Consider the following 16,094-nt stretch of genomic DNA (forward strand, 5'->3'; position numbering starts at 1 on the left):
TCTACCACAAATAAGTGGGGGACCTGGGACTTGAAGCCAGCAAGTTTTATTTAAGAACTTGGTTGTGAACCTGAATGTGTAGGGTTTAGGGAGTCTCTGAACTTTCTCAGTTGTTTGCAAAGTGTTTATATATGAATATGTGCATTTGTTTAAGAGACCATCTAAAGCTTTAATCATATGAAAAGTATGTTCCATAAAAGGTTAATTAAGAAAGCAAAAGAGACACTGATGTATAGAACAGTCTTATGGACTCTGAGAGAGAGGGAGAGGGTGGGAAGATTTGGGAGAATGGCATTGAAACATGTAAAATATCATGTATGAAACGAGTTGCCGGTCCAGGTTCGATGCACGATACTGGATGCTTGGGGCTGGTGCACTGGGATGACCCAGAGGGATGGAATGGGGAGGGAGGAGGGAGGAGGGTTCAGGATGGGGAACACATGTATACCTGTGGCGGATTCATTTTGATATTTGGCAAAACTAATACAATTATGTAAAGTTTAAAAAATAAAATTAAATTTAAAAAAAAAAAAAAAAAGAAAGACTATGGTAGCCCTCTCTTTTGCTCTCTAAAGTCCCTCAGGATGTTCAATGCATTATACAGTGACTTTAGGCTTATGTTGCTTCTTAACGTTGGAAGAAGCAGAAGAATATAGCACCACTCAAAATGAAATGTCACAGCGGTTTGTAGGAATTGTTATTATAGTATTATAAGTGGCAAGCTCTTCTTGATCTGTGAGAAACATGGAAAATGCTCAAGAAGTTCTTTGGAGAGTAAACATGAGCTATCCAGACCTTAAAATTTAAGATAATTTTTAAAAGATTTTTTTGATGTGGACCATTTCTTAAAATCTTTATTGAATTTGTTACAGTATTGCTTCTGCTTTATGTTGGTCTTTTTGCCATGAGGCATGTGGGATCTTAGCTCGCCAACCAGAGATAGAACACACACCCCCAGCTTTGGAAGGTGAAGTCTTAACCACTGGACTGCCAGGGAAGCCCCCAAATTTGTGATAATTTGAAGGCAGAAAGCCTGGGTCTACACTGGACAGACATCATTCTTACAAAAGCTAAATAAACTCCTGAAATTTGCAATGTTTTTGAAAAATGCCTAGATGCTAATCTTCTTTAACTGTTCCAGTTTGTCTTTTTACAGTTAGAGGGACTAAGGGGATGAATATTTATTAGCCTATGAGACTGTAAATTCCTTGTGGCCAGTAGTGAATTCAAAGGCAGGTGTCCAGATGAATGAATCCACATTAAAGAATTGCCCAGTTTATATCACTAGAGAAATTAGACTAATACCTAAGTTTTGCTTAGAATGAAAAATATTAATGACTTAAATATGTACATCTTTAAGATGTTACTATCACTGATAACTCAGATGATAAAGAATCTGCCTGTAATGCAGGAGACCTGGGGTTCGATCCCTGGGTTAGGAAGATTGTCTGGAGAAGGAAATGGAAACCCACTCCAGTATTCTTGCCTGGAGAATCCCATGGACAGAGGAGCCTGGTGGTCTACAGTCCATGGGGTTGCAAAGAGTCGGACATGATGAGCAATTAACACATCACACAGGCCCAGCAAATATGATAGTTTAATAACAGAGATCTGGATTCCCTACTTACTGGAGTTTTTTTTTTTTAACTCCATCTTTGTTTTCACATTCTCTATTTTATATATTTTTTTCCTGAACTGCTTGAAAGCAGTTCATAATATATAGCTCCCATTCAGATTTCTCCAATGATTAAAAAATATATTTTATCATGGTTTTGTAGCTTTGGAGGATTCAATAAGGACGGTAAATAGCAATTGGTTGTCAGACCTCTTTTTGTCTTTTTCGAATTATCTTGTCTCCCTCCCTTTTTTGTTTGTTCTTGTTTTGTATTTCATGACATTAACATGTTTGAAAAGTCTAAAACATTTGTCTCAAAGTGTGTCTTTCAATCCGGGTTCATCTGAGTGTTGGTTTCCTAATGACTAGATTCAGATTCAACAGTGCTAGGAAGAATACACCGCTTTTCTTTAGAAAGTATGTGAGAGTTAATCACTGGATTAATTTGGTGTTCACTGGACCTCTCATTGTACAGGTACCCAATCCCCTTAATAAGTGACCTGTGGGGTAGTTCTTCAGGAGCATGTGCATATCTTGTTCCCTGACACTCAGTCATTCATCCAGTGTTTTTAACATTCATCTTGGATCGTTATGTGAATCAGTGACCAGGTTGGTGGTTGCAATATGGTAGTAACTGAATTTTTGAAAGTTACTTTACTAAAGAAAATTTCTCCTTTTTACCCCCATCCCTGTTTGAAAAAAATCTAGACCCCAAAGACAGGTGGTGGAGGAGCTGACAAAAGTGAAATTCAAAAAAAACCATCCAAACACGTTTTATTACTTTCAGTGTCAGAAGTGGTTTATTTTGTGAGTAGATGTATAGGAAGAAAGTTCTAGGAAAGAGAGAGAGGTGTGTCTTTTAGTTTGGGGGATTTGCCCTTAAAATAATAAATCTTTGTTGGTACAGATGAAGAACAGCAAAACAAATCACCTTTCTGATTTCCTTCTAGACTGAGAGCATTCAATTAATAATGAGATGAATTTTCATTCAACGGCCACAATCTGAAAAGATAGTTCATCTCTGCCCTCCTATCTGAAAATATTCTTTATAAATAGTTCTTTAAAGGCACGTTAGTTGAAATCAAATGGGCATCTCAACCATGAAATTCCTGTGAAAGGTAGATAGTAAACAGAAATTGTTTAGGAGGGGGGATTTCTTTATCTAGACTTAGAATTCTTTCAAGAATTATCCTAAAACTTTTATACCTACCCTGCTCATGACCAGCTCACTCAGTGACTTGGTGTTATCTGATGAGGATCTCATTTCACTTCTGAAAGCAAAGTGTTGTTCTCTTTGTTGAGGTAGTAAGAGGAGGCAGGAAAAGATTGACTCTGGACATTGCAATTGAAACCCCCCCTCCGTCCATCTTGAGATTAGCAAGTACCCTGAATGCAGCATCAGTTCTCTTGTTTGCAGTTCATGATGAAAAGACCTATTTTTGAAGCTTGTTAACTATCCCTCCTGCCTAAACAAAACTATTCTTGAATACTGAGGTCATTACCAAGAACTCTATGAATTCATTTATAATTTGCTTTGTTTTTCTTTTCATTGTCTTGTAAGAGGATTTTGTATATTATTTTTGTGATCAGGTAGACCTTGGACCCCTTGCTCCTTTTGAACATTTTCATGTTATGTTCTTGAAGTTTGGAAAAGTGATTTGCCCCTATTTTGCTGGTATGGTATGATCACATACTTTTTTCTCTTGTTGAGATCTTGCTAAGTGAGAAATTGGTGTGGCATGAGGTGGTCTGTGAAATTTACTTTAACCAATCCTAATTCTGTGTTTGGAGACAGCTGAATACTCCTTACATTTGTTTGATAATTTCTTACCCTGCATGCTGGATTGTGTTACAGAGTCTAGAATATGAATAAGGCAAAACCTTGCTAATTCAAGCATCTGAGCTTTATCACAAGACTGAGAAGTTTACTTGAAGAAAGTAGATTAGCACATTGCCTGGCAAGCACAGTCATTCTCCTAGAGTCTTGAGGTTTCTGCATGGAGTCTCTCCATGACTATAGGAGTCTCTCCATGACCATGCCAGATTTGCTAGCCTTGTAGTAGTCTCCTCCAGCCCCAGTCCCTTGGATACAACACAGAGCAGAGAACCTGGTCCTGGTTTGGCATGCAACTAAGAGCTTCATAGCATATTTGACACTATAATAAATGAGGAGGTACTGAAATATTTCCTGTTTTTAAACACTTTGACTCACTTTCTAAGATGTAGCAGAAAAATCTCAAAGAATATTTGGAATTGCAATTTTTTATAAAGAATATTTATTATAAAGGCTTGTAAAGTACATTGAGTCATAGAGGTGGGTTCATACTTGTCAAACAGGTTTATACAACACTAATTATTGGAATAAACACTAATATATTGAGAATAAACACTAATATGTTGGAAATCTTACGAATGAACAGGGCTTCTTATTAATGTGGGCAATCTTACAGTAGTTCACTTGGGGTGAGTTTTTCTTAGAGGTTGACTTATTTAATAAAGAATTGAGCAGACAGTAAGACTGGTTACAAGTTCCATGATGGTAGGAGTTGTCATCTTTCTTTTAGGTGTATTCTAGTGTCTCATCTAAAGCAACAATGAGGCTCCATGTATATTTGTTGAATTAAATTTTGAAATTAATGTTGCTAAGTCACTTCAGTCATGTCCAACTCTGTGTGATCCCATAAACGGCAGCCCACCAGGCTCCCCCATCCTTGGGATCCTCCAGGCAAGAACACTGGAGTGGGTTGCCATTTCCTTCTCCAATGCATGAAAGCGAAAAGTGAAAGTGAAGTTGCTCAATTATGTCCGACTTAGCGACCCTATGGACTGCAGCGCACCAGGCTCCTCCGTCCATAGGATTTTCCAGGCAAGATTACTGGAGTGGGGTGCCATTGCCTTCTCCATCAAATTAATAATAGTTGCTAAATTCTTCTGGCTTTAGTTTTTTCAGTCTGTAGGTCACCACCTCCCCTGACCTTCTGCAGATGGCTATTTTCTCTTCTTCCTATCTCCCTGAACCCTCTTTTTCTACTCTTAACCCTGCTGACCAGTAACTTTTTTAACTTAAGGAATAGCAAGTCTAAGCTATTGTGTTTCATTTTTAAAAAACATTATGATTGTATAGGAAAAAAGAGAAATAGAATATATTCAGATCTTAAAATGATTATATAGAGATACAGCACTCTATAGCAGACTCTGTTAAGATCTTGCAGAAGAATCAAAACCTGGTGCTTGTCTTCAAGAGGTCAGTCTATAGGTAAAATAATCATATCAAGAGAGCTGAAACATACAAGTCATGGTGTGAAGGTGGAAACTGGGGGACAGTTTAAGTAAAGTTGACCATGTCAACTGGAAGAATCACTTTTGGCCTCTTAGCAACCCTGGAGCAGCGTCTCTAAGGATGAGTGCCTCAGGCAATGGGGGACTTGAGAAGGCATTGTGGGAATCCTCCAGAAAGTGGAGAAGGTAATTCTGTGTTTGTGTGTTGGCTCTTGTGAGAGAAGGAAGACTGCTGTTCTATTGGGGAATTTGGAGAGTGTAGATTAAAAGATCTGGGAAAAGAAAAGGGCAGTCATTGTCAGTGCCCGTGGATGTGGTGGATGTGCCATGGCTTGAGAAGGAGGGGCAAAGTCTGCTCCTGGAAGGAAGTGAATGAAATTCATGGGGTAATGAGCTCAAAGTCTTGGTGAAGTCAGGGAGCAGCTGAAGGTGAAGGAGGGCATTCAGGTGAGCTAGTTGAATGGGAAATTTTCTCAGAGGTAGATAAAGTGAGGAGTCGGCTGTGCAGAGACTCAAGGTGTAACCATGGGCATAGATTGCTAAAAATGCACTATTTTTTGATTTCTTCGTTCCCATGGTACTCTCTTTCCTGGGACAACATCCTAGCCAGTGTCTGTCATGTATAACCTGACAGGATTGCACACTTTAACTCCATGCCAATTTGTAAAGTCCTCCATTTTAGACTAACCGTATCTGTGACTCAACGAACCTCATATATGAAACCTTTTAAAATCAACCTACTCTTGTTGAATTGGTTATTTAGTATTCAATATGGACCATGTGCATACTCTTACTTGCCATAACCCTTTATATTCATGTGTTTACATGGCTTTATCTCTTAAATAATAAGTCAGCTGGAGGGCTTCCCTGGTACCCTAGTGGTTAAGAATCCACTTTGCAATACAAGGGACATTGGTTTGATTCCTGGCCTGGGAAAACCCCACATGCTGCTGGGCAACTAAACCTGTGTGCCACAGCTATTGAGACTGTGCCCTTAGACTCCATGAAGCACAACTACTGAGCCTACACGCAGCAATTACTGAAGCCTGTGTTCCCTAGCCCATGCTCTGAAACAAGAGAAGCCACCGCAGTGAAAAGCCCCCACTCACCACAACTATAGAAAGCCCTTGTAAAGCAATGAAGACTCAGGGCAGCCAAAAATACATAAATAAATTCTTTAAAAGAATATATATTTTGTTTATTGGGAAAAACAACTTGTGGGGATTATAGAATAGGGACTATCAAAAAGTTTAAAAATCTGGTGGTATGGGGTGTCCTAATTCGAAGGATTCTTGAGGTTGGATTCTCTTGCTTCTGTAAGAGAATCTTTTCTTTTGTGCCAGTTCACGGGGGCGCTCAGTGGCCTCCTTGGGATCCTCTCTCCCCAAAAGTGAGGAGTGGACTTGGGGCCTTAGCCAGCGGAAGACCCACCCGAAGTTCAGACACGAGAGGGCTCCTGTGCTGGAGTGAGTGTCCTCCTTCTCTGGTGGACCTGATAAGACTGAGGAGATCTCTGCAATATCTGTGCCTTGGCTGCCAGTTGCCTCGCTTATTATCTGCCAAGAAGACAAGTGTTAGATATTGTGTAACCTGGATGACAGTGGGATCAGTATTTGTCCATGTAGGGAGCTCAGATCCTTTAACTGGCTTCCCTAGTAGATCAGATGGTAAAGAACCTGCCTGCAGTGCAGGAGACCTGGGTTTGATCCCTGGGTCAGGAAGATCCCCTGTTGAAGGGAATGGCTACCCACTACTCCAGTATTCTTACCTAAAAAATCCCGTGGACAGAGGAGCCTGGCAGGCTACAGTCCATGGGGGTCACAAAGAGTCAGATGTGACTGAATGACTAATACACAACCCAGCTACATATGCTCAATTTCAGTACTCATTAATATTTACACACACACACATACACACTCGTATTTTGGTCATAATCGTTGTCTTTACATTCCTACCCTCTTTTCTCTCAGGGCTCCTCGGTATTTTGCCTTCACCTCTGCTCTGTCCCTTCTATAGCAGGAAGTAATGCTCCATGCGTTCCCACCTGGACCCTCCACCAGGCCCGTCCTGTGCTTGCCTGTGAGGCACTTCTCTGCTCACCTTAGCAAGCTCCTGGTTCTGAAGCCTTGGATGAATCTGTGGAAACTGGTTGACATCTTCATTTTCTAGTGGGTTGAACTTGGCCAAGTCTTGACAGCTACCATATTCTTGATGACTAACCTGAGCCATACCTCGAAGGGAGCTGCTAGGCAGCTGGGAGTCTTCCTCCTGAGCAGATTCAGGGAACACAGAGTCATCATCTTTGTCATCTTTCTGGTTCTCTAGAAATTTCTCAAGCTTTTGCACAAGACCATCCAGTTTGCTGAGAGTCAACTGTGTCTTCTCTTTGGGGTGCTTGTCTTTGTTGTCTCCACTTAGGTCACAGTTAGTGGTCAAGTCTGAATTGTTAGAGGCCACGTCAACATCCCAGGCCAGGGTAATGCTGAGTTTGCAGAACTGCTCTGGGCCATCTTGTATTTGGTCTCGTCTCGCTAGGAGCCTCCCTGTGTTTTCAGTCCGCCATGACCCTTGGATAGGAGGGACAAAGTGCACTGAAGGACCTTCAGAAGACGCATCTTCACAGGAGAGGGTGTCCTCACAGGAGGGGGTGTCCTCACAGGGGAAATAGCCCACAGAGAGACTCAGGTTTGATTCAGAGCTGCTGGAGAATGAGTGCACCATGGAGTTCGAAGGCTCAAATCTCAGGTCTCCCTCATCCCAGGGATCTTCAAAAGAGAAAATCTAAGTGGGATTGGGGAGAAGTGGAGGGTAATATGGTACTTACCCAATAACATTCTCCGTTCTTTTTTCTATTTGGAACTATCCCACTCTGAGAGAAGTTCATCTGTTTTACAATCTCCAATGAAGAACAAAAGAGGCAGCCCTCTCCCTTTAAAAACCTGCTCAATACAACCCTCTCCATTAAGCATCTTCACTGGATGCCTCCTATCATCTATTACTACAGTTGAAAAAACTTGTATCAAAAAGAAAAATGATCATGCTGTAAAATTTGAAAAATATAGAAAAGTATGAAGATGAAAACAAATATGCTTGTGATTCCCCTGTCCAGAGATAATGATAATCATCATGAAAACATTTTGGTGGATTTCCTTATAATCTTTTCTTTTCATTTATATGTACTTATGTGTATACAATTATATATATATACACATATATATATATGTATGTGTGTGTGTGTGTGTGTACCATCATGTGTATATGTAGATATGAAAGTCATATCAGTTGAAACTGAGATTATTATATTTTATGGCACAACCTGAAAGTGACAATGAAAGTAGCTCAGTCCTGTTCGACTCTTTGCGACCCTGAGGACTATACAGTCCAGGGAATTTTCCAGGCCAGAATACTGGAGTAGGTAGCCTTTCCCCTTTCAAGGGAATCTTCCCAACCCAGGGATTGAACCCAGGTCTCCTGCACTGCAGGCAGACTGGACTGCAAGGAGATTAAACCAGTCTCTCCTAAAGGAAATCAGTCCTGACTATTCATTGGAAGGACTGATGCTGAAGCTCCAGTACTTTGGCCACATGATGCAAAGAACTGACTCACTGGAAAACTGACTCACCCTGATACTGGGAAAAATTGAAGGCAGGAGGAGAAGGGGACGACAGAGGATGGGATGATTGGATGGCATCACCGACTTGATAGACACGAATATGAGCAAGCTCTGGGAGTTGGTAATGGACAGGGATGCCTGGCGTGCTGCAGTCCATGGGGTTGCCAAGAGTCGGACACGACTGGGCAACTGAACTGACTGAACTGATGGCACAACCTACATTAAACGTGTATATGGCTATTCTGTCTATTTTAACCACTTTCTTATTAATGACTTAGTTATTGTCTTTAATAGACACATCTGCAGTAAAACCCTTTGTTAATAAATCTTTGTGTCTCCCTTTATGTTTTTATAGGTGGGTTTAATCGATCAAAGACCACAAATGTATTAAAGGCTCCTAATAGTTGATACCAAGTTGCTACCCAGAAAGGTTATAGGCATTTAGTTGCGCATCCTTCCACCATCTGATGGCACTTTGTCTATGATGTCCCATAGAAACCGGGGGAGAGGGTAGGAATACACATGCGCACATGCATGCACCTGTTGTAGTCTCTGTAATGTTCTGCCCTGGTGGCTGCCCACATGAGAGGGGTGCTGCCAACTCCTGAGCCATAAACTGGGGACTTGAAAAATCCTTCAGGTCCTGAGTCTCAGTAGCTAAAAGTCCAACTGCCAGAAGTCTGTGTTCTGGGACTGTTGGTTACCATGGTAACAGAAGGACCCGAGTTGTAGTCAGAAGTGTGGGAAGAGAGAAGGAAGGAATTGAAAGCTATAGGAACCAGTGCCTTGCTCCCAAAATATCCCATCCCCTCATCAACTCCGCTGATGAGACTCCCTCTCGATGGCAGAAGGACAAATGCCATGACAGTTCCTTTCCTCTTGTCATGTCGGTGCCCAGGATGGTTCCTGTCTTGAGGGAATTTAGAACCTGTTAGGTGAAATGGACATAAACAGCGTTTTATAGGACAGAATGGTAACTGCAGCAGCAGAACTTAAAACTAATGTCATGGAGAACAGAAGGAGGTACCTTGTGCTGCCAGTGTGGAGATCCAGGAGGGGCTATCAGAAGCCTCTCAGAGGAGATTCCCTCTGATCTCAGTACTTAGTGGGGTGTGGAAGTTAGCTGAAAAGGAGGGAGTGATTGGGGTAGAGGACCTTACAAGCAGATGGGACACGTGAGCAAGGACTCCTAGGTGAGAAACAGCCAGGTGTGGGGTGGAGCTCAAGCATGAAGTGGTAAATAGGGTCACTAAGATCATGGAAAGCCTTCCACCCCTGTTAGGGAACTTGGTTTTTATTTTGTGAGCACATACTCAGGTAGTGGTTTCATTTATTAGGCATTTTTCTGGTTAACTCAAAGTATATTGAATGCTCAACATGATGAAAACAAGCAAACAAAACAAAACTTCCAGTGCATTTGGCACAGCATGAATGTTACTGGTTGGCTTTCATGAGAATAGAAGCAGTAGGTTTGCCCTGGGTTGAGAAATGGATGGGAGGAGACGAGGTGGTAACAGTGGGCCTAGACTCTACTTCATCTGTGTCTGAGTGAGAAAGGGAGGAGGCAGGGGTCAGCTTAGTTTCTGCACCCACTCCCCAAATACAGAAGAGGGGCACAGTCAGTACTGGGGGACAGTTTCAAAACTTAAAAGGTTGGCTGCTGCTTTCGGAGAGTAAGGGTGGGATACGTGGCATGGGCAGGGGGCTTAATTGTAATAATACTTGTTTATTTCCCGATGTTAGAAGGAAAAAAACGTGAAGATGGATGTGGACACGTATGGAGGAAGGCATTGTTGAGGACCTTTGTATTCTTCTTTGAGCTTCCCAGCTAGGCTTCGGCCTTATTCCTGAGGTTGTCTGTATTATTTTACACCAGTTCTCTTACCTGGATCTCTGTCCTTGTTGTCCTTGTTCTCTATATTATCTCCTTTGACAGTCTCTTCAATAACATGAGGTGCCTTGATTTTTTCTAGACTTGGAGCTTTGCTTTTCCTTGTCATCGTCCTCTGCTGATACCCCTGCTGACCTCACTAGGTCCTTGCACTTCCTGGTCTGCCCTCCCCTTCCCAATGGCATCGTGGAATTATGAGGGGATTGGTGAAATCTCTGGGGGCACTTTCTGGGTGGAGGCAGTAAGTCTTTCATTGTCTGCTTCCCAAATGTGCAAATTCTGAGGACAACTGTGAGTCATGTAGGATTGAAGGCAGTCAGTCGGTTGCAGAGGCTAAACAAAAACTAACCTTTCCAACAGTAGAATCATCTTAACAAATGTAGTTACAGCAACTGCCAGCCTGGTCTAAACTGTGGGGCTGTGGAGTACTGTTTCTGCGTCAATCAGTGATTCTCAGGAAGGGAGTAGGGCTTCCACCCAAGAGTTTCCAAGGAATGGAGTGCGTATGTACTTGGAAAAAGTACATGTTATGTTTAAAAAAAAATTTTTTTTTCACTTAAGTATAGTTGATTTACAATGTTGAAAAAGCATGTTCCTAAATTAATATTGCTTAGAACTTTTTTTGGTCACTTTTAAAAAAAATTTCAAGTTACAAACAGCATTAAAAGAAACCATACGGTTTTTATATTTATCCAAAAAGAAGCATAGGTTTCAACACACACACACACACACACACACACACGAAGGAAAAAAGCCAAGAAACACTGGTCTGACTTAAAGAACTCGAGCTCATTGGAATCTATTAGTTGCTAAAAGATCTTTTTCAAACATTTTTCTCTTTATTTCCATTTAACAAGATTATGCTTATCGTTTGCTATGTCTGCTCAGTATCAGTACAGTGCTTTTGCTGTTGTACTGGTTAAATTTCTCATGCTCTTGCTTAGTCGCTGTCCGACTCTGCAACCCATAGACTGTAGCCCGCCGGGCTCCTCTGTCCATGGGATTCTCCAGGCAAAAATGCTGGAGCGGGTAGCCATGCCCTCCTCCAGGGGATCTTTCTGACCCAGGGATTGAACCCAGGTCTCCTGCATTGCCAGGTGAATTCTTTATCACTGAGCCACCTGATTAGTCCCACTGGTTAAATTTCTAGGTTGTGTTAGATTGTTTTTGGTCAGTCTGTTTCAGGAGTTTTGATGTCCTGGTGTGAAAAATAGGCAGAATTGGAATTGGGGAGACACCATCTATACTTTACAGAGGCTGCATGGCAGGTGACCACAGATGCCACACATTCCATGAGTGTTTGGGGTCCTAGGTTAATTCTGGGGAGCTCAGGTCAGGAGCAGCCTCCTCTGTAGCGTTTACTGGCCACTTACTGTATGCCAGGTCCTATTCTAAGCACTTTGTATGTGCTTATTGTTTAATCTTCACAGCTCCCCAATCAGTTAAGCATCGTTAGTTGCCCTGTTTTACAAAGTACCCTGGAAAAGGTAATGGCAACCCACTCCAGTGTTCTTGCCAGGGAAGTCCCATGGACAGAGGAGCCTGGTGGGCTTCAGTCCATGGGGTCCCAAGAGTCAGACATGACTTAGCAACTAAACCACCACCACCCACAGACAAAGGAACCAAGGCCTGAGCAGTTACATACCCTTCCCACATCTCCAAACCATAAACCCTAGAACCTGGGTTCAGACATAAACAGTCTGGCTCCAGAGCTCGTACTCTCACCCTCTACACATGCCTGTCTCTTGGGAGGCTGACCACCTGTCTCCTCCCTGAAAGATTCCTGGGACTTAGGCCAAAATTAAACCTGTGTTCTGGTGCCTTGTAAGAAACTCCTTTGAGTGAAACTGTGTATTCTAAGTACGTAGACCACAGGACTGGCCCCAAGCAGTGGCATCCACATTTGGAGCAGGCTAAAATGAGATTTAAAATAAATATTCAGCTTCCTCTTTGGCATGATGAGATCTGGATTCCTCTGCTCTGGCTTTTCATAAAAACTCTATGACTGCCTCCCAGGGCACTGGGAGCCTAGAAAAGGATTCGTGAGTTCCTTTCTTTCCATGCAGCTGGAGTGAAGTTCTGGGAGAAGCTGTGTGCTATACCATTACCCATGTAGATGGAATGCTTTGAACTAAACATAAAAATTTAAGTGGAAAAAAATTATTTCTCAGCCTAAACTACTAAAGTATAGAATCATCCTGAAGAGAAAAGAGCTTCACACAGGGGAAGCGCCAGAGAAAACTTGAAATCTTATATATTTGTACATGCTGCCATTTCTCGGTATACTCTTTCTCTCTCTCAGTATATATATGTGTGTTTGTATATATATATATGTATACATATAGATTTCATTTTAAATGCATATATGTACATATATATTTCATATACAGCTCAAAGTCCTTGAAACTTGCCTTCTCACCTACCCCAGAAAAAGGATAAGCACTGTTAATTGCTTGTTATTTATTCTTCAGGCCAGAGTACTTGAGTGGGTAGCCATTCCCTTCTCAAGGAGATCTTCCTGACCCAGGAATCAAACCTGGGTCTCCTGCATTGCAAGCAAATTCTTTACTGTCTGAGCTACCAGGGTACCCCTATATATTACATAATTTATTCTGATATTTTTTCCTAAGGCATCATTGAAGTAACAACACATTTTTAGGATGCCATGCTGAGGAGTGTAATCAATTCTAAAAGGTGACTTAGCTTTTACTTCTGATAATAAATCAGAGGATTCAGGGTCCTCATTAGCAATACCACTTATGTTCATTTCTTTCCTAGGGCCTTATTTTGACTTGGTGACCTACCTTTCCTTGGATCACAGGTATATTATCTAAATAGTATAGCTGGCTCATTACCTTTTCTCTTGAAGCAGAGTCATCTATAATAAAGTTCTTGAGGTTTTAAAAATGATAGTATGTGGTGAATTTACAATGTTTTAGAACTGAAGCTAATAATAATGACAAGTTTAAAAATTGGAATGCTTCCTCAAATCTATTTGACTTGATGGGATTTAGAGCCTAAATATATAAAGTGGAAAGTTTCTGACTTAGAAATTAAGCTACTATTGTGGTTAAGTTTATGTGTTGACTTGACTTGGCCACAGGGCACCCAGATATTTGGTTCAGCATTATCCTGGGTGTGTCTGTGAGGGTGCTTCCAGATGAGATTAACATTGGGATCAGTAGACTCAGTAAGGCAGATGGCCCCTGCCTAGTGTGGGTTGGCCTCCAATCCTTTGAAACCTGAATAGAACAGAAAACTGAGGAAGGGAGAATTTGCTCTCTCTGCCTGACTGTCTTTGAGCTAGGACATTGGTTTTCTCCTACCTTTGGACTCCAACTGGAACCTACATCATCAGTTCTCCTGATCCTCAGGCCGCTGGACTTGGACTGCAACTGCACCATTGTCTCTTCTGGGTCGCCAGCTTGCAGAGGGCACACCTTGGGACTTTTCAACTTCCCTAACTTGCATGAGCCAATTCCTTATAATAAGCCTCTTTTATCATTCATGTGTGTATGTGTGTATGTGTGTGTTGCTATACATACACATTCATATGTATACTATTGGTTCTGTTTCTCTGGAGAACCGAGACTAATATAGCTGCTGATTTTTCATCTTTTGAAATTATGAAATATTTTGACAGTATAAAAAGATACCACAAACCTGTGATATGGTACACTAAAGACACAGCGTCATTTTTGTGGTAGTCTTGCCCATAATGTGTAATCACAGCCAAACAATGAGACAATATCAGACACACTCCATTTTTGAGATACTCAACAAAACAACGAGTGTCAAGGCCATAAAAGGCAAGGAAAGACTGAGAAACTGCAGAAGACTAGAGAGAAATAACTAGATGCAATTATCAGAATGGGAAAAGGACATGAGTGGGAAACCTGGGGAGACTTGATTGTGTTTTTAATTTTAGTTAATGGTGTTGTCCCAAAGTTAAATTTCTGGTCTGATTATTGTACTATGGATGCCTACGATGTTAACATTAAGGGAAGTATGGTGAAGATACATGGATACTGTATTTGCAGCTTCTCTGTACATCTAAAATTAGGTCAAAATAAATTTTTGAAAAATAATAGATAATACTATAGTCAATGATTTAATACCTATAATACTTACAACTAAGTTTGGTCAAGTCAACATTTTGGCATATTTGACCCATTGTTTTTGTGAAAAGGAATGAAATGTTGGAGATGAAACTTAAGTCCCTTTGTATTCCTTTCCTGATCCTCATCTTTCCCCACATCTCCCAGGATCACTGTCCTGAATTTGTTTTATTTATCTTGTGCTGCTATAATGTGGTTTTACATATTAATGTATTGTTTTACCTTCAGAAACAAAAACCAACATATAGATTTACTTGGACTACATAAATATAACTTAAATGGACTGCAGTTCATTCTCTTTAGAAAAGAGGAAGTCCCCATGGTTTATTTTGCTTATAAGAACTATTGTGACAAGGATATCCTTTTTCCAGATTGAATTCTTAGCTGAAATTACATGAGGGATTAGGGAGAGGATGGGTATAATTTCCTACGTTCTATTTATATGCCCATTCCCAAACAGATAAAGCCTTATTAAAGCTCATGTACTTAATTAAAGAAGGATGGTGGTGAAAATAGCATTTTGGTGTTAGCAAAGTTCAGTGGTGCTTTCGCAGGTGTGGTCATTTAATTTTCAAGACAGTCCTCTGAGTTGTGTATTTTCACCCCAGTCTTAGCTTTTGCAGTTTATATTGCCCAGGTCTGCCTCTGAAGTCCAGAGGCCCCCTAGAGCCAGGCTGCTGCTACTGGGTACCAACTTCAAGGAATCTGTTTATACATCATAAATATTGAATATTGTTAGTCGACAATAACAGTGGTGAGAACTATAGGTCTCCTCTCACTTCACCAACCAATATTGCTATGAAAGCAACCCTTAGATTGAATTTCTGCCACAGATACAAGTGTTTAATGGCAGGCACAAAAACATCATACAGTCTTGTTTTTAAGCCCCAGAATTGTGCTGTGCAACAGGGAGCCACATGCGACCATTAAAATTAAACTTATAAAAATGCTTCTTCGGTCATTCTCATCACATTTCAAGTGCTCGGTGACTACCTGTAACTAACAATAGCGATGAGAACTGTAGGTCTCCTTATTGCTACCTTATAGCAAGCTCACATGCTAGCAAAGTAATGCTCAAAATTCTCCAAGTGAGGCTTCAACAGTATGTGAACCAAGAAGTCTCAAGATATTCAGGCTGGATTTAGAAAATGCAGAGGAACCAGAGATCAAATTGCCAACATCCTGTTGAATCATAGAAAAAGCAAGAGAATTCCAGAAAAAAACATCTACTTCTGTTTCATTGACTATACTAAAGCTTTTGATTGTGTGGATCAAAACAAACTGTGGAAAATTCTTAAAGAGATAGGAATACCAGACCACCTTAACTTGCCTCCTGAGAAATCTGTATGCAGGTAAAGAAGCAATAGTTAGAACCAACATGGAACAATAGACTGGTTCAAAATTGGGAAAGGAGTATGTCAAGACTGTATATTGTCACCTTGCTTATTTAACTTATATGCAGAGTACATCATGTGAAATGCTGGGCTGAATGAAGCACAAGCCAGAATCAAGATTGCCAGGAGAAATATCAGTAACCTCAGATATTCCGATGACACCACCCTTATGGCAGAAAGTGAA

The 16,094-nt window shown here is 41.0% G+C and overlaps 2 protein-coding genes across 12 annotated transcripts in view; one reads left to right on the forward strand and one right to left on the reverse strand.

Annotated features, from left to right (window-relative positions):
* Positions 1–16,094, forward strand: part of PPFIBP1 (PPFIA binding protein 1) — a 205,769-nt gene that overhangs the window by 86,781 nt on the left and 102,894 nt on the right. For 2 of the 11 annotated variants that reach the window (XM_055572634.1, XM_055572629.1), the window contains one exon: positions 13,177–13,219. The exons of the other annotated variants lie outside the window; for them this stretch is intronic. The gene's annotated coding sequence lies outside the window, so the exon portion shown is untranslated. The remainder of the gene's footprint in view (positions 1–13,176; positions 13,220–16,094) is intronic. 11 annotated transcript variants of the gene reach the window in all.
* Positions 6,145–10,507, reverse strand: C1H12orf71 (chromosome 1 C12orf71 homolog). Its single transcript, XM_055566535.1, has 3 exons — positions 10,393–10,507; positions 7,115–7,659; positions 6,145–6,450 (listed from the first exon to the last, which is right to left on the reverse strand). Exons 1-3 carry the CDS (start codon positions 10,505–10,507, stop codon positions 6,145–6,147), a joined length of 966 nt encoding a protein of 321 aa, XP_055422510.1.

This window comes from Bubalus kerabau, chromosome 1, assembly GCF_029407905.1.
Source record: "Bubalus kerabau isolate K-KA32 ecotype Philippines breed swamp buffalo chromosome 1, PCC_UOA_SB_1v2, whole genome shotgun sequence".
Classification (NCBI taxonomy): Eukaryota; Metazoa; Chordata; class Mammalia; order Artiodactyla; family Bovidae; genus Bubalus; species Bubalus kerabau.